Below are 12247 nucleotides of genomic sequence, written 5' to 3' on the forward strand. Positions count from 1 at the left end.
ACCCAACACTAGGCTCACGCATTGTGCGTTGCTGTGCAAGCGTGCAAGGTGAGTATCATCTCAGCACTACCACTTTTCCTGGCTGACGAGGTCATTCTCATACCTGGACAATCTTGTCGTGTTGTGCCTTTCGAACGGTGGTATTGATATCATAGGGTTTGCTCCGTGTCTCAATGTTTCTGCCGAGGGATGTGCGAATCGATGGGATTTTTTTATCGATCCCCACGGAAAACTTGCTGAGGCTGCGGTATTTGGCTGAGTTTGTGGGAAGTTACCATTCGAACATTCCTGGTGACCTGCGTAGAACCATTGGTGAATACTTTTATTCTTCGATCTCGAGCCCATCCTTGCAACGGCTTGTTGAGAGGTACTCCGTTGAGAGGCACTGGGGTCTCGTCAGCGTCAAAAGAGGATTCGCCATCGTCAACTGCACGTCACTAGGCTTTGATGTCTCTCTATGGGATCGGTTAGGGACACCTATATGCAAGAAGAGCTTCTCGTTCAAGCCAGGTGTATTGGCACACGTGGGTGAGTCATTCTTCACCTCTGACTCAAGCGAGTCCGATATCTATGTGATAGCATACAGCGTTCTGAAGAAACAGTTGAAGATTTCAATTCTTCCCCTCGAAAGCCAAGACGATGACTATTACAGGCTGTAATTTACAGCATCGAACTGCCCTATTCTGATGGTGGATCGGTCCCCAGGCACATAAAAAGTGTGAAAAAGATAGGTTCACGTATATATGTCTTGGCTTCCGACTCCGAAGAATATCATCTTCATTGGTTTGAAGTCGATTCCTCAGCTGATGGAGGAAAGCTCAATATATCGCAGGGGTGCATTTTGCTCGGTCAGCGAATCATATTGGCAGTCGATCCAAGTATGGGCATCGCGGGGAACCACAGCACCGTCGCTATCCTCGGGTGGGTTTCAGCGCGGTATTGTATGGTGGAAGTATTATTCGATGTAGCATCGGGCAGACTTAGATGGATTCACCACATGTTTTCACGGCCCGGATCGAGGCTTGGCTGTTATCTCTGGGACGATTTCTTCTGTGTCTGTCATTACATGACATTTCCGGTGATTGACTTTTTGCGGTCATCGTCTGGAGCGCTGGAAACTCTTTTCTCTGTCGAGCTCCTCAATACTCCGTGTGGTTTTGCCTCATTGAGCAGGAGGTGCTTATTGGCGACATCATACGTCTGAGCTATACGAAAGGGTCTGTCGCTACCAACTTGGTAGCGATCCACTGAATCGTTCTAGCCTAGAACTTCTAGGAGATAGGAGGCTCTGGTAGGTGAGGTGGTGTTGCCTGCTAGAACTGTAGGCCTTTTCCGGATACACTTGCGAACAATCTTTGTTCCTTAGTTTGATTAGTTTGCTTCGGTATATTCAACTGATGGGAGAACTCTCCTGTTCTGTTCATGGTGGTTTGTAAGACCAAGGTCAAGTTGAGTGTGCGGTTTGGGTTCAAGGTGGTATAGCAACTTTTTTGGGGTGTTGGGCTTTGGCCTCCCATCACCAAAATCAGTCAACACAATCCATCGATGACAGAGCTACAGGCGGCGTATGAGGTAGACAAACAATTATTGGTGGTTGAGGAATAGTTGAGGTCGCGGTATTCGTTCGGGGGCTATCTGGATTGGCATTGATAGGATCCTGATTCGTACTACTGGTGCTATGAGTCATAGGCTATGTGGAATCGGATGATGACGACTAAGATTATTGATTATTCTCAACTTCATATATTCAAGTATATTCAACTTATTGCATTTCCATTCAGCATATCTGCTCACTTGAAAGATTCGCCCGAGTTGTGAGGAAACGGTTGCCAGTGAAACGGCAGAAGATTCCTCCCTCAGTTATTCGTATCTGAGTTTTGTGGTCTCTCAAGCCGTCATTCGCCTCTCGGCGATCCTTGTCCCGTCGCTCTACTTGTGGCTCTTCTACCTTTCTGAGCTACCGAGGTTATCGTATACTTGTTTCTATACTATCTGGGTGGCTCTGCGTTCTTTTGATTCGGGAGATCATCAAAAGATCTAACACTAATAGTGTTGCACTATGACCGATACTCGGTACTGTGTCTTCGCATCATGCGAATCGCATGCGACGAGAGAAGTCTGCCGAATCTTCCTGGATGAGCTGACGCCGTCAGCCTGACGGTCGCTATGCCTTCTGGATTACTCTTTCAGGATGTTGCGGCAACCGTTTCCGTCGCCGACGGCCCGTCGGGAACCTGCCGATAGAAGACAATTTTCGGTACTCAACGTCTCACTAGCCGAAGTCTCAACGGAACAACGTTAGAACGGAAGTGTTGACAGACGATGATGATGAGGAAACTCAACGATCTGAACTTCAGATTCTGAAGGACGAGCCTCCAAGGACTCATCAATTTGATGCCATCAAACTCGTCCACCGGGGACCCGCCTGGCAGGCGGCGCCTGCAACGTCTCTGTGTAACAGGGACATTACAGGCGCCTGTGGAACCGGTAGCATTGATGTAGCTCATTGATATGCGGGATGCAGCGACCATCATAAGGATGATATGACCATTTTCCTCACATTTCAAGGATGATCGTTCTCGACGAGTTCAGTCCAGATATTCATTCCGATCTGTGTGGCGCCACCGACTGGCAGGAGATATAGAACTTCATATTGTGCCTTCTGTAATAGAAGGCGCAATATGAAGAGCCTGTTTCATGTCTCCGGCATAACTTCTCAACTAGAGCTTAAATAGAGCTGAAATAGAGCTTAAATTGTGTATATAGGCTCTCATGACACTATTATATTGTTTAGATATGTCGAGATCAAATTCTCAACAAGACTTTTTTGGCCACGTTTTCCACCAAGGTGATGGTCCTGGTAAAAATTTGCAGCATCCACACTGCTTCCAAAACCTGGAAGAATGGATATTAATTGACCCAAGCGATAGCTCAGCAACTATGGGGCATCGCTGGAGAGAGAAGATCAGCCTCGAAGATTTCTGGGATACTTGACTCCGCGTGACAGGCTGGGGGACACCCGAAGGCCCGGCGCTGCACGTCTGTGCTTCCGATTTCCAATTCTCAGTTTTCCGATCTCAATGAGATCATCTCATCCAGTGTCACTGGATTGGCTTTTTATCGGACAGGAGAATCACTGGACCAGTGATTCTCCTGACAGGAGAATCTCAGTGCAAGCATTCGGGTTTGGAGTAGTCTCAACAATCCTCCATTGATCCTCGGCTCCTCATCAGCAGCCTTTCGCGGTCGCTTGTCCCTCAACTCCGCTTCCTCTATGAGGACTTTCGCGGCTGTATACACTGCCGCATTCACAGTTGTAACCGATACACCCGGGGCGTGGACCACCCTCTGCATCTCAGCCAAGAGAACCGACGATCTTTCAACCAGGTAAGAATCATAATATCGCTTCTCCACACGTAATAGAGGCCGATCAGTCTCTTGGATCCATCTCTCATACTCGACCTTGAACTTTTCGCACAAACGGTCATCCGCCTCTCTCCGCTGGAGCACTTGAGCAGCATTGGCACCACCAGTTCGGACACCTTGGTGAGGCCGTTCCTCACGTAGCACTTCTGCCACCGCAGCGAGGGCATCTCGGACTGGGTTAAGCCGCTCTTGTTGCTCAAGATCGTCGGGATGCTCCTCAGAGTCACGCCGCAGGTCTGCCCGACCATCAGGATTGGGGTCTGCACGTCGTCGTAAAATTTCGACCTTCGTGTTAAAGTCCTCGCGTTGTCGGACTCGACGCAGGCGTACACTGACCTGCTCCGCCGTCCTTTCGGAGTTGGGTAAGGCCTCGTTGAAGTATCTGTGTAACGTAGCCTCTTGCTTCTCACCTGCCACTCGGTTGGCCGGGTTCAACCAGTGGACATAAGCAGCGATGATACAATCATCTTCATGCTCTTCCCACCTGGTCCATAACCGCCGCGTAGGCCCCCTTTGTGCGGGCAACTGAACGTGACGCGGCCTATCGAGTTGACGGTCAGGGCCCTGCTGTTCGCTTGGCATCTGATTCGTCGGGCTGTCGTTGGGCATATTGTTGTACGACAAAAAGGGAGGCAAAGCTCTGACAGAAGCACAGTGTGCACTGCACGCCGTGGAGATTTGAGGTGTTTGCGAATCAGCTCGATGGTAAGTTCTCGAGTATCCTTTTCTCCCTTCGCTCTGTCATTCCTCCGATGACTCAGAAGTATCGGGGACTTTCGAGGTCTTCTCTGCTGAATAGTGAGCAGCTTGAACCTGCCAGCTTCTAATGGAAGCCTTCTATAGGCGCCAGTTCCGGATGGAATTCAACATCAAATATCACTTCATTTCCTCTGAGATGCCCTCTATGTGCGGCGGCCGCACATGAAGCCGCACTGCGGCTTCATCTTGGGATAGTTGGGCGTCACCCTTCATCTGGCAAGCAGAATACAAGCTGCGCGAGAGTGAACTTCACTTGGAGTAGTTCGGACGCTTCTGACTGCTAGTCTGAAGGAATCCCTTCCAGATTCAACCCATCTCTGGCTATCTTCGCCCTGATTTCGGTGCTGTACTGGCGCAGATGCTAGACATACAGTTGATGGAACAGCATACGGTGCAGATATCTTGACGCCGAGCCCGCGCTCTTCAACGATTCTGGTGATTGTTTGTGTAATCACTGCAGATCACCTCCAGAACGGAAGAATTCTCCGATGACGCTTATGCTGCCATTAAGAGTAATGCTCCAAACTTACATTCACCATGATCAAATTGACAATACCACTTCGACTCTGTCTCAACACCAACGATAACGATAGTTCCCCTCACGTTTGCCCGGGGGACCCCTGCCAGCGGTCCAACTTCTCGGGATCGACCTCACGAGGCAGGGTCAGTTACCATTAGTTGGTATTGACACGTAGGTTCGTTGCATCCTTGCTCGCCGTATGGACCATGTATCTGAGATTTAATTTTCCTGCAAGATTTTCCCTCGGTGGATGCCCATGGTAGCAATCTGGCCGATCACAGCGACCCTGTGAGAGTGTTGAGTTTTCATGAGTCATTGGAATTGCAAGAGAGCGTACACCCGAGCCCGTTATCTATACCTTTTTGAACCCCTCCGTAAAGGCATCAGCGCCGTCCGCTGATAGTATCTATGGATGGTGCGGGACGTATAACTTCTCGCACCACACTTTGATCATCAAAGTTTGATGCACTGCGGCGCCACGTGGACACAAAGAGCTTCTGACTCTAAGTCTACTACGCGTTCAGACTCTGAACTTCAGAGTTACTCTGACAGAGTGATAGATGTTACAGTAATAGTTTCAACTCTGTGACATTCGAGTCAGATTTGGGAGGCCGTATGAAGCCATGAACCATAGGTTAAAGGTCTGTTACCTCAAAACTAATCGTCTCTTAAGGAAATGTTTCATCCTCACCACAAGGACTCATAGTCACTGTGACTAACGGCGCCAGACACACCCTAAGTGCATCCCATACGGATGGTTATCCTATCTACCCAGAGCCTGTGGGCCACAGGTATGGTACCTAACCCTATCAATTTACTGTCATTAAGAAAGCAATTCCAGTATAGGACCTATACTATAGGTCTCTTACCAGGATAACAACGATGCATAATAAGGCATGGAAAGCACCTGACCATCGCATTCCCCGGAAACTACACGCGTTGGAACCGCAAAGCGCTGTGGAAGGTCATCTCCAGAATGTGATTTTGCCTTGAGCAACTTGAATAATTTTGTGGCGAGCGATATTTTCCGCGTCGTTCGATCTCTGGTTCGAGCTTCTTTTTCGAACATGATTGCCGAAGTTTGAGTATGAACGCAACTATCGGATAACTAGTTTGATTCCGCAACTCAGTTGGGAATAAGTTGGGCCAACTGTAAGCAGTGGTGCATCCGGATGCAGGTCGAATAGAATTCCCACTCTACCACCGAATCGATACTCCTACCAAACGGGCTTCGAATTGACAGATATTTCTCGTGTTGTGGAAGAGCGCACTATGGGGGTGTTTTCTGAACAATAACGCGGACGGCACGATTATCATTGTCGATTCGCCGGAAGTATCAAGGTCTGAACAGAAGTATATATGCATTCATTCATAGTTGTATAAATTCGTACACGCCCGGTTTTGCTCTCAATGCGTCTTCCACCGAGTTCAACCGCTTCAACACTGCTCCCTCTGGTATTGTTGGGACGAGCGGCAGGAAGAGGAGTTCACGTGAGAGTAGTAGATGCTTGCCAGGGCTTGGTTGGCTTGCCTCAGAACTAGCCTGGTCTTCTTTCAGTTCATACCCCTTGGTGATATCCTAGGCAGTGGGGAACGATCGCCCATCGAGGGCCCGCCCATTCCTCTGGATGACATCAATAAATTATTCCCCATGCATGGCTCGATGGGGCCGGGTGACGGGATGATGGACTCGTTACTGAGTCATATACTTGATGACCTTGGACACGGCGGTGACTCATCGGTGAGCAAAGAATGTTTCCTATATGAGTTTTCGATATGAGTATCACCATCACCAGCTTTACTCTCTTTTTTTAAACTCTGACGAAGTATGGTGTGGATGTCTCTCTCGAACACCATAGAGATCTTGATCAGCTTGCGCTTGGCCACCATTGTGCTGAGAGCGCTGAGCGTTTAGCATAGCGTAGACTTATTCGCCGGCAGATTAGGAGTCTGCCGGCGCAGTAGCCTGCAGTTATATTGTAGTCGGCACAACTGTAAACTCAGGCAATTGGTAGTGGCGAGCCGCATTTCATGAAGGAGTTCATTATGAAGAACGGTGGGCCTCTCGACGACCCTTGTGAGAAAGACGTAGCTCGCCTGTGCCCGAAAGATCCGAGTGTGGGGAAGAGTGATATCACAATAGGGATGCAAAAATCGAGGTTAAAGTGGCAATTCGGCGCTTGATGACACGAGTTGCTTAGGCTGCACTGCCTAGGCCTGAAGGCGCTACAAGTTTCGAAAGCTTGTGTAAAGTCAGTGGAGAAATCCCTGCCTTTTGTATGTGCAGAACCTATATCGAAGTATTGTGCGGTAGAGGACACCATGGAACGGTATGGATCTGGTAGGGGTACATACATACTGATTCCCTTTATTAGGGGAGTACTAGCATGCATGAACGAGCAAGTTGATAAGGGCAAAGACATCGGATCGTTATGCCGCGAGTCCGTTCGAGCAACAAGAGTCATCATCGAAATGGCTAGGAATAGCAAAGGGGTAATGATGCAATGTCCGGAACTTTTGGCGTTATTTCTCCTCCTAGCTGGCCACTGTAATGAAGAGTGTGCAGAACTCTGTCCTGCCGCGAGGTCAGTTGGGAAACATCGCATCGTTTGAGATGTGGTTTGCTGTCAGTCCACAGATCGATGGCGGTGCCCACCATGAGCCGTCCTTCACCGTTAAGTACACTCGTCCTCACGTTTATCCTGGTGACAGCAGTGATATTGGGAGTAGTCGCTCGGGATGAGGGGCTCTCGGTCGCCATTGGGCGTTTTCTGACCGCGCCTGGAGCTACGCTCGTCTACGGCACAACGAAAATAAGAGCAGCTTTAGGTAGGATCCGTTGGCGCGACATCTGTTGTAATGACTGATAATTGCTTCAGAAAAGTTTTGGCTTTTTCGAAAGGACCCGCGCGGCTCTGACAAATTGTCTAACGAATGGGACGGATTCGAGTTCGACGAGCGTCCGCCGGTTCTTACTGACTCGTATGGTGCGGCCGCCGAATGAAGGCCGTCTTCATGAGATGCGATGTCTAGTATTGTTGTTCCACGCTCGTACATGTTTTGTTCGGTAGAGTAATTGAGAGCTGAGACGGACCGTCTCAGACGGTGCACGATAGAGTCCACGATAAAGTCGACAACACTAAATATTATGAGTCTTCGAAAGGCACTCTAGCATAGTAATTCGAGGAACACAATGGAAGTAAGAGGCCGAGTGGCCTCGCTCGACTACAACACTGAAACTACAAGGGAAGGTCGTCCCTGCTTGATGACCAACTACGACTGTCAATGTGATTAAACCACTTGCTTTGGCGGTGAAGAGATTATTTACACTATACCCTGAGACAACCAAAGCCATTGCTCTAAACGAACGGTGGAAAGTTACGCAGAATTGTCGACTACGAGGCATTCGCATGATAGTTAAAAATCATTCGATGAGAAGCTCGCGGTTGGTATACTCGGCATAGTTAGCGCGATGCTCGTAAAACAAATCTCTCACCGCAGCAACATATCTGATACGTTTCTTCAACAACAGAGAAAGGCGAAATGTGTAATACTTACTTGGCGTGAATGGTTTCAACAGTATCTTGCTCTTCCCATGTGATAGGGGATCCTACAACGAGAACGAAGTCCTTGAGTCGTCTCGGGTTCCACGTTTTCGCTACAGCCCAGCCAACCCCGAATCGGCGTTGCAGCCAACGACGGAATGACAGGAGAAAATCGCTCGTTTCTGACCGACGAAAGAACTCTTCCTGTTAGTTTATGGGCTAATGCGACTTGCACTTACCGTAGGCGATGGACTCCCCGAAAGAGTAGCAGGGAACAATGGGTATCCGACCAGCATCTCGAGCCAGCTTGATGAAGCCCTTTCTGTTCTTGCATAAAATTGTGTCATGAGTGGGAGAATAAGGAATTAGTTGCTCTCGAGTTCCTCCAACAACAATGGTGAGACTGTATCCTTGCTCCAGAGCTGTCATGCAAGTAGGGCGACCCGCATCGATCATGCCACACCAGAGGTACGTCTCTCTCATGAGAGGAACCTTGAAGCAAATTGACGCGGCTAACTTGCATGTGTCGTGCGGAATGCTATAGAATGCTTGAGGATGGCACATAGACATCACGCCATGAGGATGCAAAGAGTAAATGACTTTCGGGTGCCGGACTAGAGCTCGCTTGTCCACAAATACAGTCTCCACATTGGAGGCAAAGCTCTTCAAGTTCCGCGCATGGAGCCATCCCACAAGCTGGTAGAATGCAGGCCAAAACCTGCAAGGAGCATTGTCGAGAACTCAGAGCCGCCCCAACCTCCTCCTCACCTGCTCCATGGCTCGTACTCCGCTCCGTCGAACAGATAGACAAGGTATGCCAGGACGAATCCCGTGAAAGTTGAGCGACGGTTGACGCCGGCCACTGCTGTCGGGAGAAGAAATAAAGCCAACGCATATAGCAGCTGTCGTTTGAATTTCGAAGTTGAGGACATTTGATTGCTAAATTGGATGCAGGAGCTAAGGGAAGTCTAGACAATCGGTGAACTCTGGATAGCTGCTTGTCTTGATAGTAGGTGTGTTCGATGTGCCACGGAACGCGAAAGATTTGTCTGACAATGCGTCAATGACGCGTTGCCATGCGTGTGTATAGACAGTAATCATGACCTGTCTTATACATCTGGTCGTACAGAATATTTTAGAGTATGCCCTCCTCTGCGATGGTCGAAGACGACTCGCCTAGATGAGTTTGTAAGATGATTGGCTTCGCCTCACGTATTCAACGGTATCGAATTCCCGGTTCGTATTGCATCTCATGGGTGTCTATTGTGGTTAGTGCACGTAGTAGATTTAGATAGTTACGGAACGAGCGAAGCTAACGGAGGTCTCTCACTTCACAAACACTCCGTGCATGCGTATGTACGTGCGTACACAATTATTCAGAAAAGTTATGTTGAAAAGTCATACACCGTTGTATAGCCTTTAGTCCGGGCTTAGCCAAGGAATGCAGAACCTGACTCATTCTAACTGAGTTTGAACATGGTATGATAGATCTACATGTAAAAAATTCTTTCGTCAGGGAAATGACGTGATCGGGAATCGAACCTGCGACCTAGATGATGCAGCACGACACTCCAATCCCAAGCGAGCTCCGTCTCTTATCCGAGAAGCCCTAGTTACTAGAAATATTGAGATTGACGACTGTGTGATGTTGTGTTCGTAGATAGATGTAAACTCAATCTCTTCAAGTGAGGAATCCTCGCTTAGGAATCAGGCGTTGCCAACCGCGGTTAGCTCACTCTCGTCTACCTCACTCTGAGCAGAGCTGACGTCTATAATGCGCTCTTCGTGCAAGGCTACACCTCAGGATCGCGGAACTCACATTGATAGCAGCGCACCTCATAGCGCAGTACTCACTACAAAAGTTGCACAATAAGGATGGGCTGAACGGCTAGTCCGCCCGAGTCCCGCATCGTACATGTAGTGCTCGTGGAATTGTGTGTCACTATACTACTTATGGTATGTTGCTCCTCCCCCGCTTCCTCAACTCGTGTAACCTTTGCCTGAGTATTCTCAGTTATTTCCAATTGATTCTTCGTAAAGATGTCGGGAGCCGCGTACGACCACAACAACATTTTCGCCAAGATTATCCGAGGAGAGGTAGTGCGTCGTCTGTCCTCTGTCTCGATCCTCTAACACCGTCTCGGTTACTCCAGATACCGTGTCATAAGATTTTTGAGACCGAGCATTCACTCGCAATACTGGATGCGTTCCCCGTGACTGAGGGGCACGCTTTGCTACTGCCGAAGGTGGAGGGGTACTGTGCGCTCAACTCATTCTCCGGGGAGTGTCTATATCGTAGATATGCTACGATGGACGCAATGCCCTCTGAGGTTGCTGCGGCTTTCCTTGCCGATCTTCCCAAACTCGCGAGAGCAGTGAAACTGGGTAATGGGGAATCGGTGAGGAGGAGCTTGGTCTCGAATGATTGTTCTCAGCTACTGGTGCTGACGGTCTCAACATCTGTCAGAACAATGAGAAATGCGCTGGGCAGGAGGTGAGTTCCGATATGGGATTCTACAGTGTCTTCAGGGTTGGTGGAAATTTAGGTTCCTCATGTTCATGTCCATGTGATCCCTCGCTACACTAATGACACGCTGGGCATCAAGTTCCCTGCTAGTGCAAAGGAGATGATTACTCCTGAGGAAGCCAAGCAAGTACTGAGGGATGTGAAAGCTCTGGGCGCTACGGGTGTGAATTTGTGATACAGGTGTTGCAGAAGATGCAAGCGAACCTCTAATTGTTCAGAGTGGACCCAGTTCGGCCTGTTCTTTCTACTGCCATTCTTGCGTTGTAACTTATGATCATCTGGTTGAGTGGGACGATACTGCGAGAGTTCTTCGAAGTGACCAATCAAACTCAGGATGGATAAATTAACTTCAAAGAACGCTGCTAGTATAGATTGGAGAACGGTCGAGACTTTACGGACGAGAGTCGAGGAACTGAGGAAGTTCAGGGCCAGCCGGATGGGGTGGGTGACCACAGATGTATCATTGAGGATGAGGGTCTTCCAACTCAGGTCAAAGACTCTTTCAGAAAGTGAAAACGCCTCTGCGAACAACATCAATCGACAGATCCAAGAGGTAGTCCTGATTGTCCTCCCCGTCCGCACTTCCGGGTTCAGATTCTGAAAGAGACGTTAACCATTGATGAGCAGCTCGCCAATCTCGAAAATCTCGATCTCCCTACGGAGAAGGAAAGTGATAACAACCGCTCAATGCCATGTAACGGGCATCTGATGTAGCAAGGTACAACGACAACTGAGGATGGAACGGCTAGGGTTAAAGCGCTCCTATTTCGCAAACCTAAGTTGGAAACGGGTGAGCATTCGGTTCAAGTATGGTTGACTCGATCGGTCCCATTAGTAACTTCACAATCGGTGGTTCGCATCGATTCGGGAAAGGGTACGGCAACTCCAGAGGAGGGCCTATCGGCTCAGAAGAGTATTGGGATGGGGGATAGCTATGAGAAGGCCACGCAGTGCGAACGTTTACGCGATAATACTGAGCAAGGTGGCACCCATAGTGGCGCGGAGTGATCGCCACTGGTTCCTCATTTTAGAGATCCCAGCGGCTGAGTTGGAATGTGTCGTCCAGCGTGAATCGCCTCCAGTGAAATCGTGGTCGCGGGGTCGACGATCTTCTGCCCGTAACCCGATATTCCCGAGGCGGGGTTCGAGCGCACTGGACAAGATGAGAGCAGCTGCGAGGGTTAGTTTGGGCGCAAATAATCGGAAAGTTCATCGTTCTTGAATATCGTCTGTGGTGATATTCAGGCCGCTAATCAGGAAAACTACGATGGTAGCACTCCTGCTCGAAACGACGTCGTCAGTCTCACCGAAGAAGAGAAAGAGAATATTTGCAAACAGCGAGATTTTGAAGAGTTCATTCAGCGCGCGAGCAAAATTGTTGAGAAAGCCATAGGCATTTCTGACCTACCGGTAGGGCATAGTTTCGGAAACGTGTCTCTGAGCTTGTCTGACACTATGAGCCTCTACTTG

The 12247-nt window shown here is 49.0% G+C and overlaps 3 protein-coding genes across 3 annotated transcripts in view; 1 reads left to right on the forward strand and 2 right to left on the reverse strand.

Annotated features, from left to right (window-relative positions):
* Positions 1-3117: 3117 nt before the first annotated feature.
* On the reverse strand, positions 3118-4035 carry Pmar_PMAR028159 (hypothetical protein; the record flags this gene model as incomplete). Its single annotated transcript, XM_002774110.1, has 1 exon — positions 3118-4035. The coding sequence occupies one exon, from the start codon at positions 4033-4035 to the stop codon at positions 3118-3120; it is 918 nt and encodes a 305-aa protein (XP_002774156.1).
* Positions 4036-8129: 4094 nt separating this feature from the next.
* On the reverse strand, positions 8130-9209 carry Pmar_PMAR028160 (diacylglycerol o-acyltransferase, putative; the record flags this gene model as incomplete). The annotated part of the gene is made up of 4 exons (XM_002774111.1): positions 9019-9209; positions 8490-8968; positions 8264-8432; positions 8130-8214 (listed from the first exon to the last, which is right to left on the reverse strand). Exons 1-4 carry the CDS (start codon positions 9180-9182, stop codon positions 8130-8132), a joined length of 897 nt encoding a protein of 298 aa, XP_002774157.1. The 5' UTR covers positions 9183-9209.
* A 1081-nt stretch (positions 9210-10290) lies between these two features.
* Pmar_PMAR028161 (hypothetical protein) overlaps positions 10291-12247 on the forward strand; it is a gene marked incomplete at both ends in the record, with an annotated part of 4588 nt that continues 2631 nt past the window's right edge. Inside the window, 12 exons of the mRNA XM_002774112.1 lie at positions 10291-10347; positions 10404-10504; positions 10550-10635; positions 10686-10744; positions 10797-10948; positions 11111-11218; positions 11267-11330; positions 11372-11447; positions 11496-11567; positions 11613-11759; positions 11809-11957; positions 12023-12187. Coding sequence (XP_002774158.1) covers positions 10291-10347; positions 10404-10504; positions 10550-10635; positions 10686-10744; positions 10797-10948; positions 11111-11218; positions 11267-11330; positions 11372-11447; positions 11496-11567; positions 11613-11759; positions 11809-11957; positions 12023-12187 — 1236 coding nt within the window. The remainder of the gene's footprint in view (positions 10348-10403; positions 10505-10549; positions 10636-10685; positions 10745-10796; positions 10949-11110; positions 11219-11266; positions 11331-11371; positions 11448-11495; positions 11568-11612; positions 11760-11808; positions 11958-12022; positions 12188-12247) is intronic.

The sequence above is a fragment of the Perkinsus marinus genome, assembly GCF_000006405.1.
Source record: "Perkinsus marinus ATCC 50983 genomic scaffold scf_1104296958686, whole genome shotgun sequence".
Lineage (NCBI taxonomy): Eukaryota > Perkinsozoa > Perkinsida > Perkinsidae > Perkinsus > Perkinsus marinus.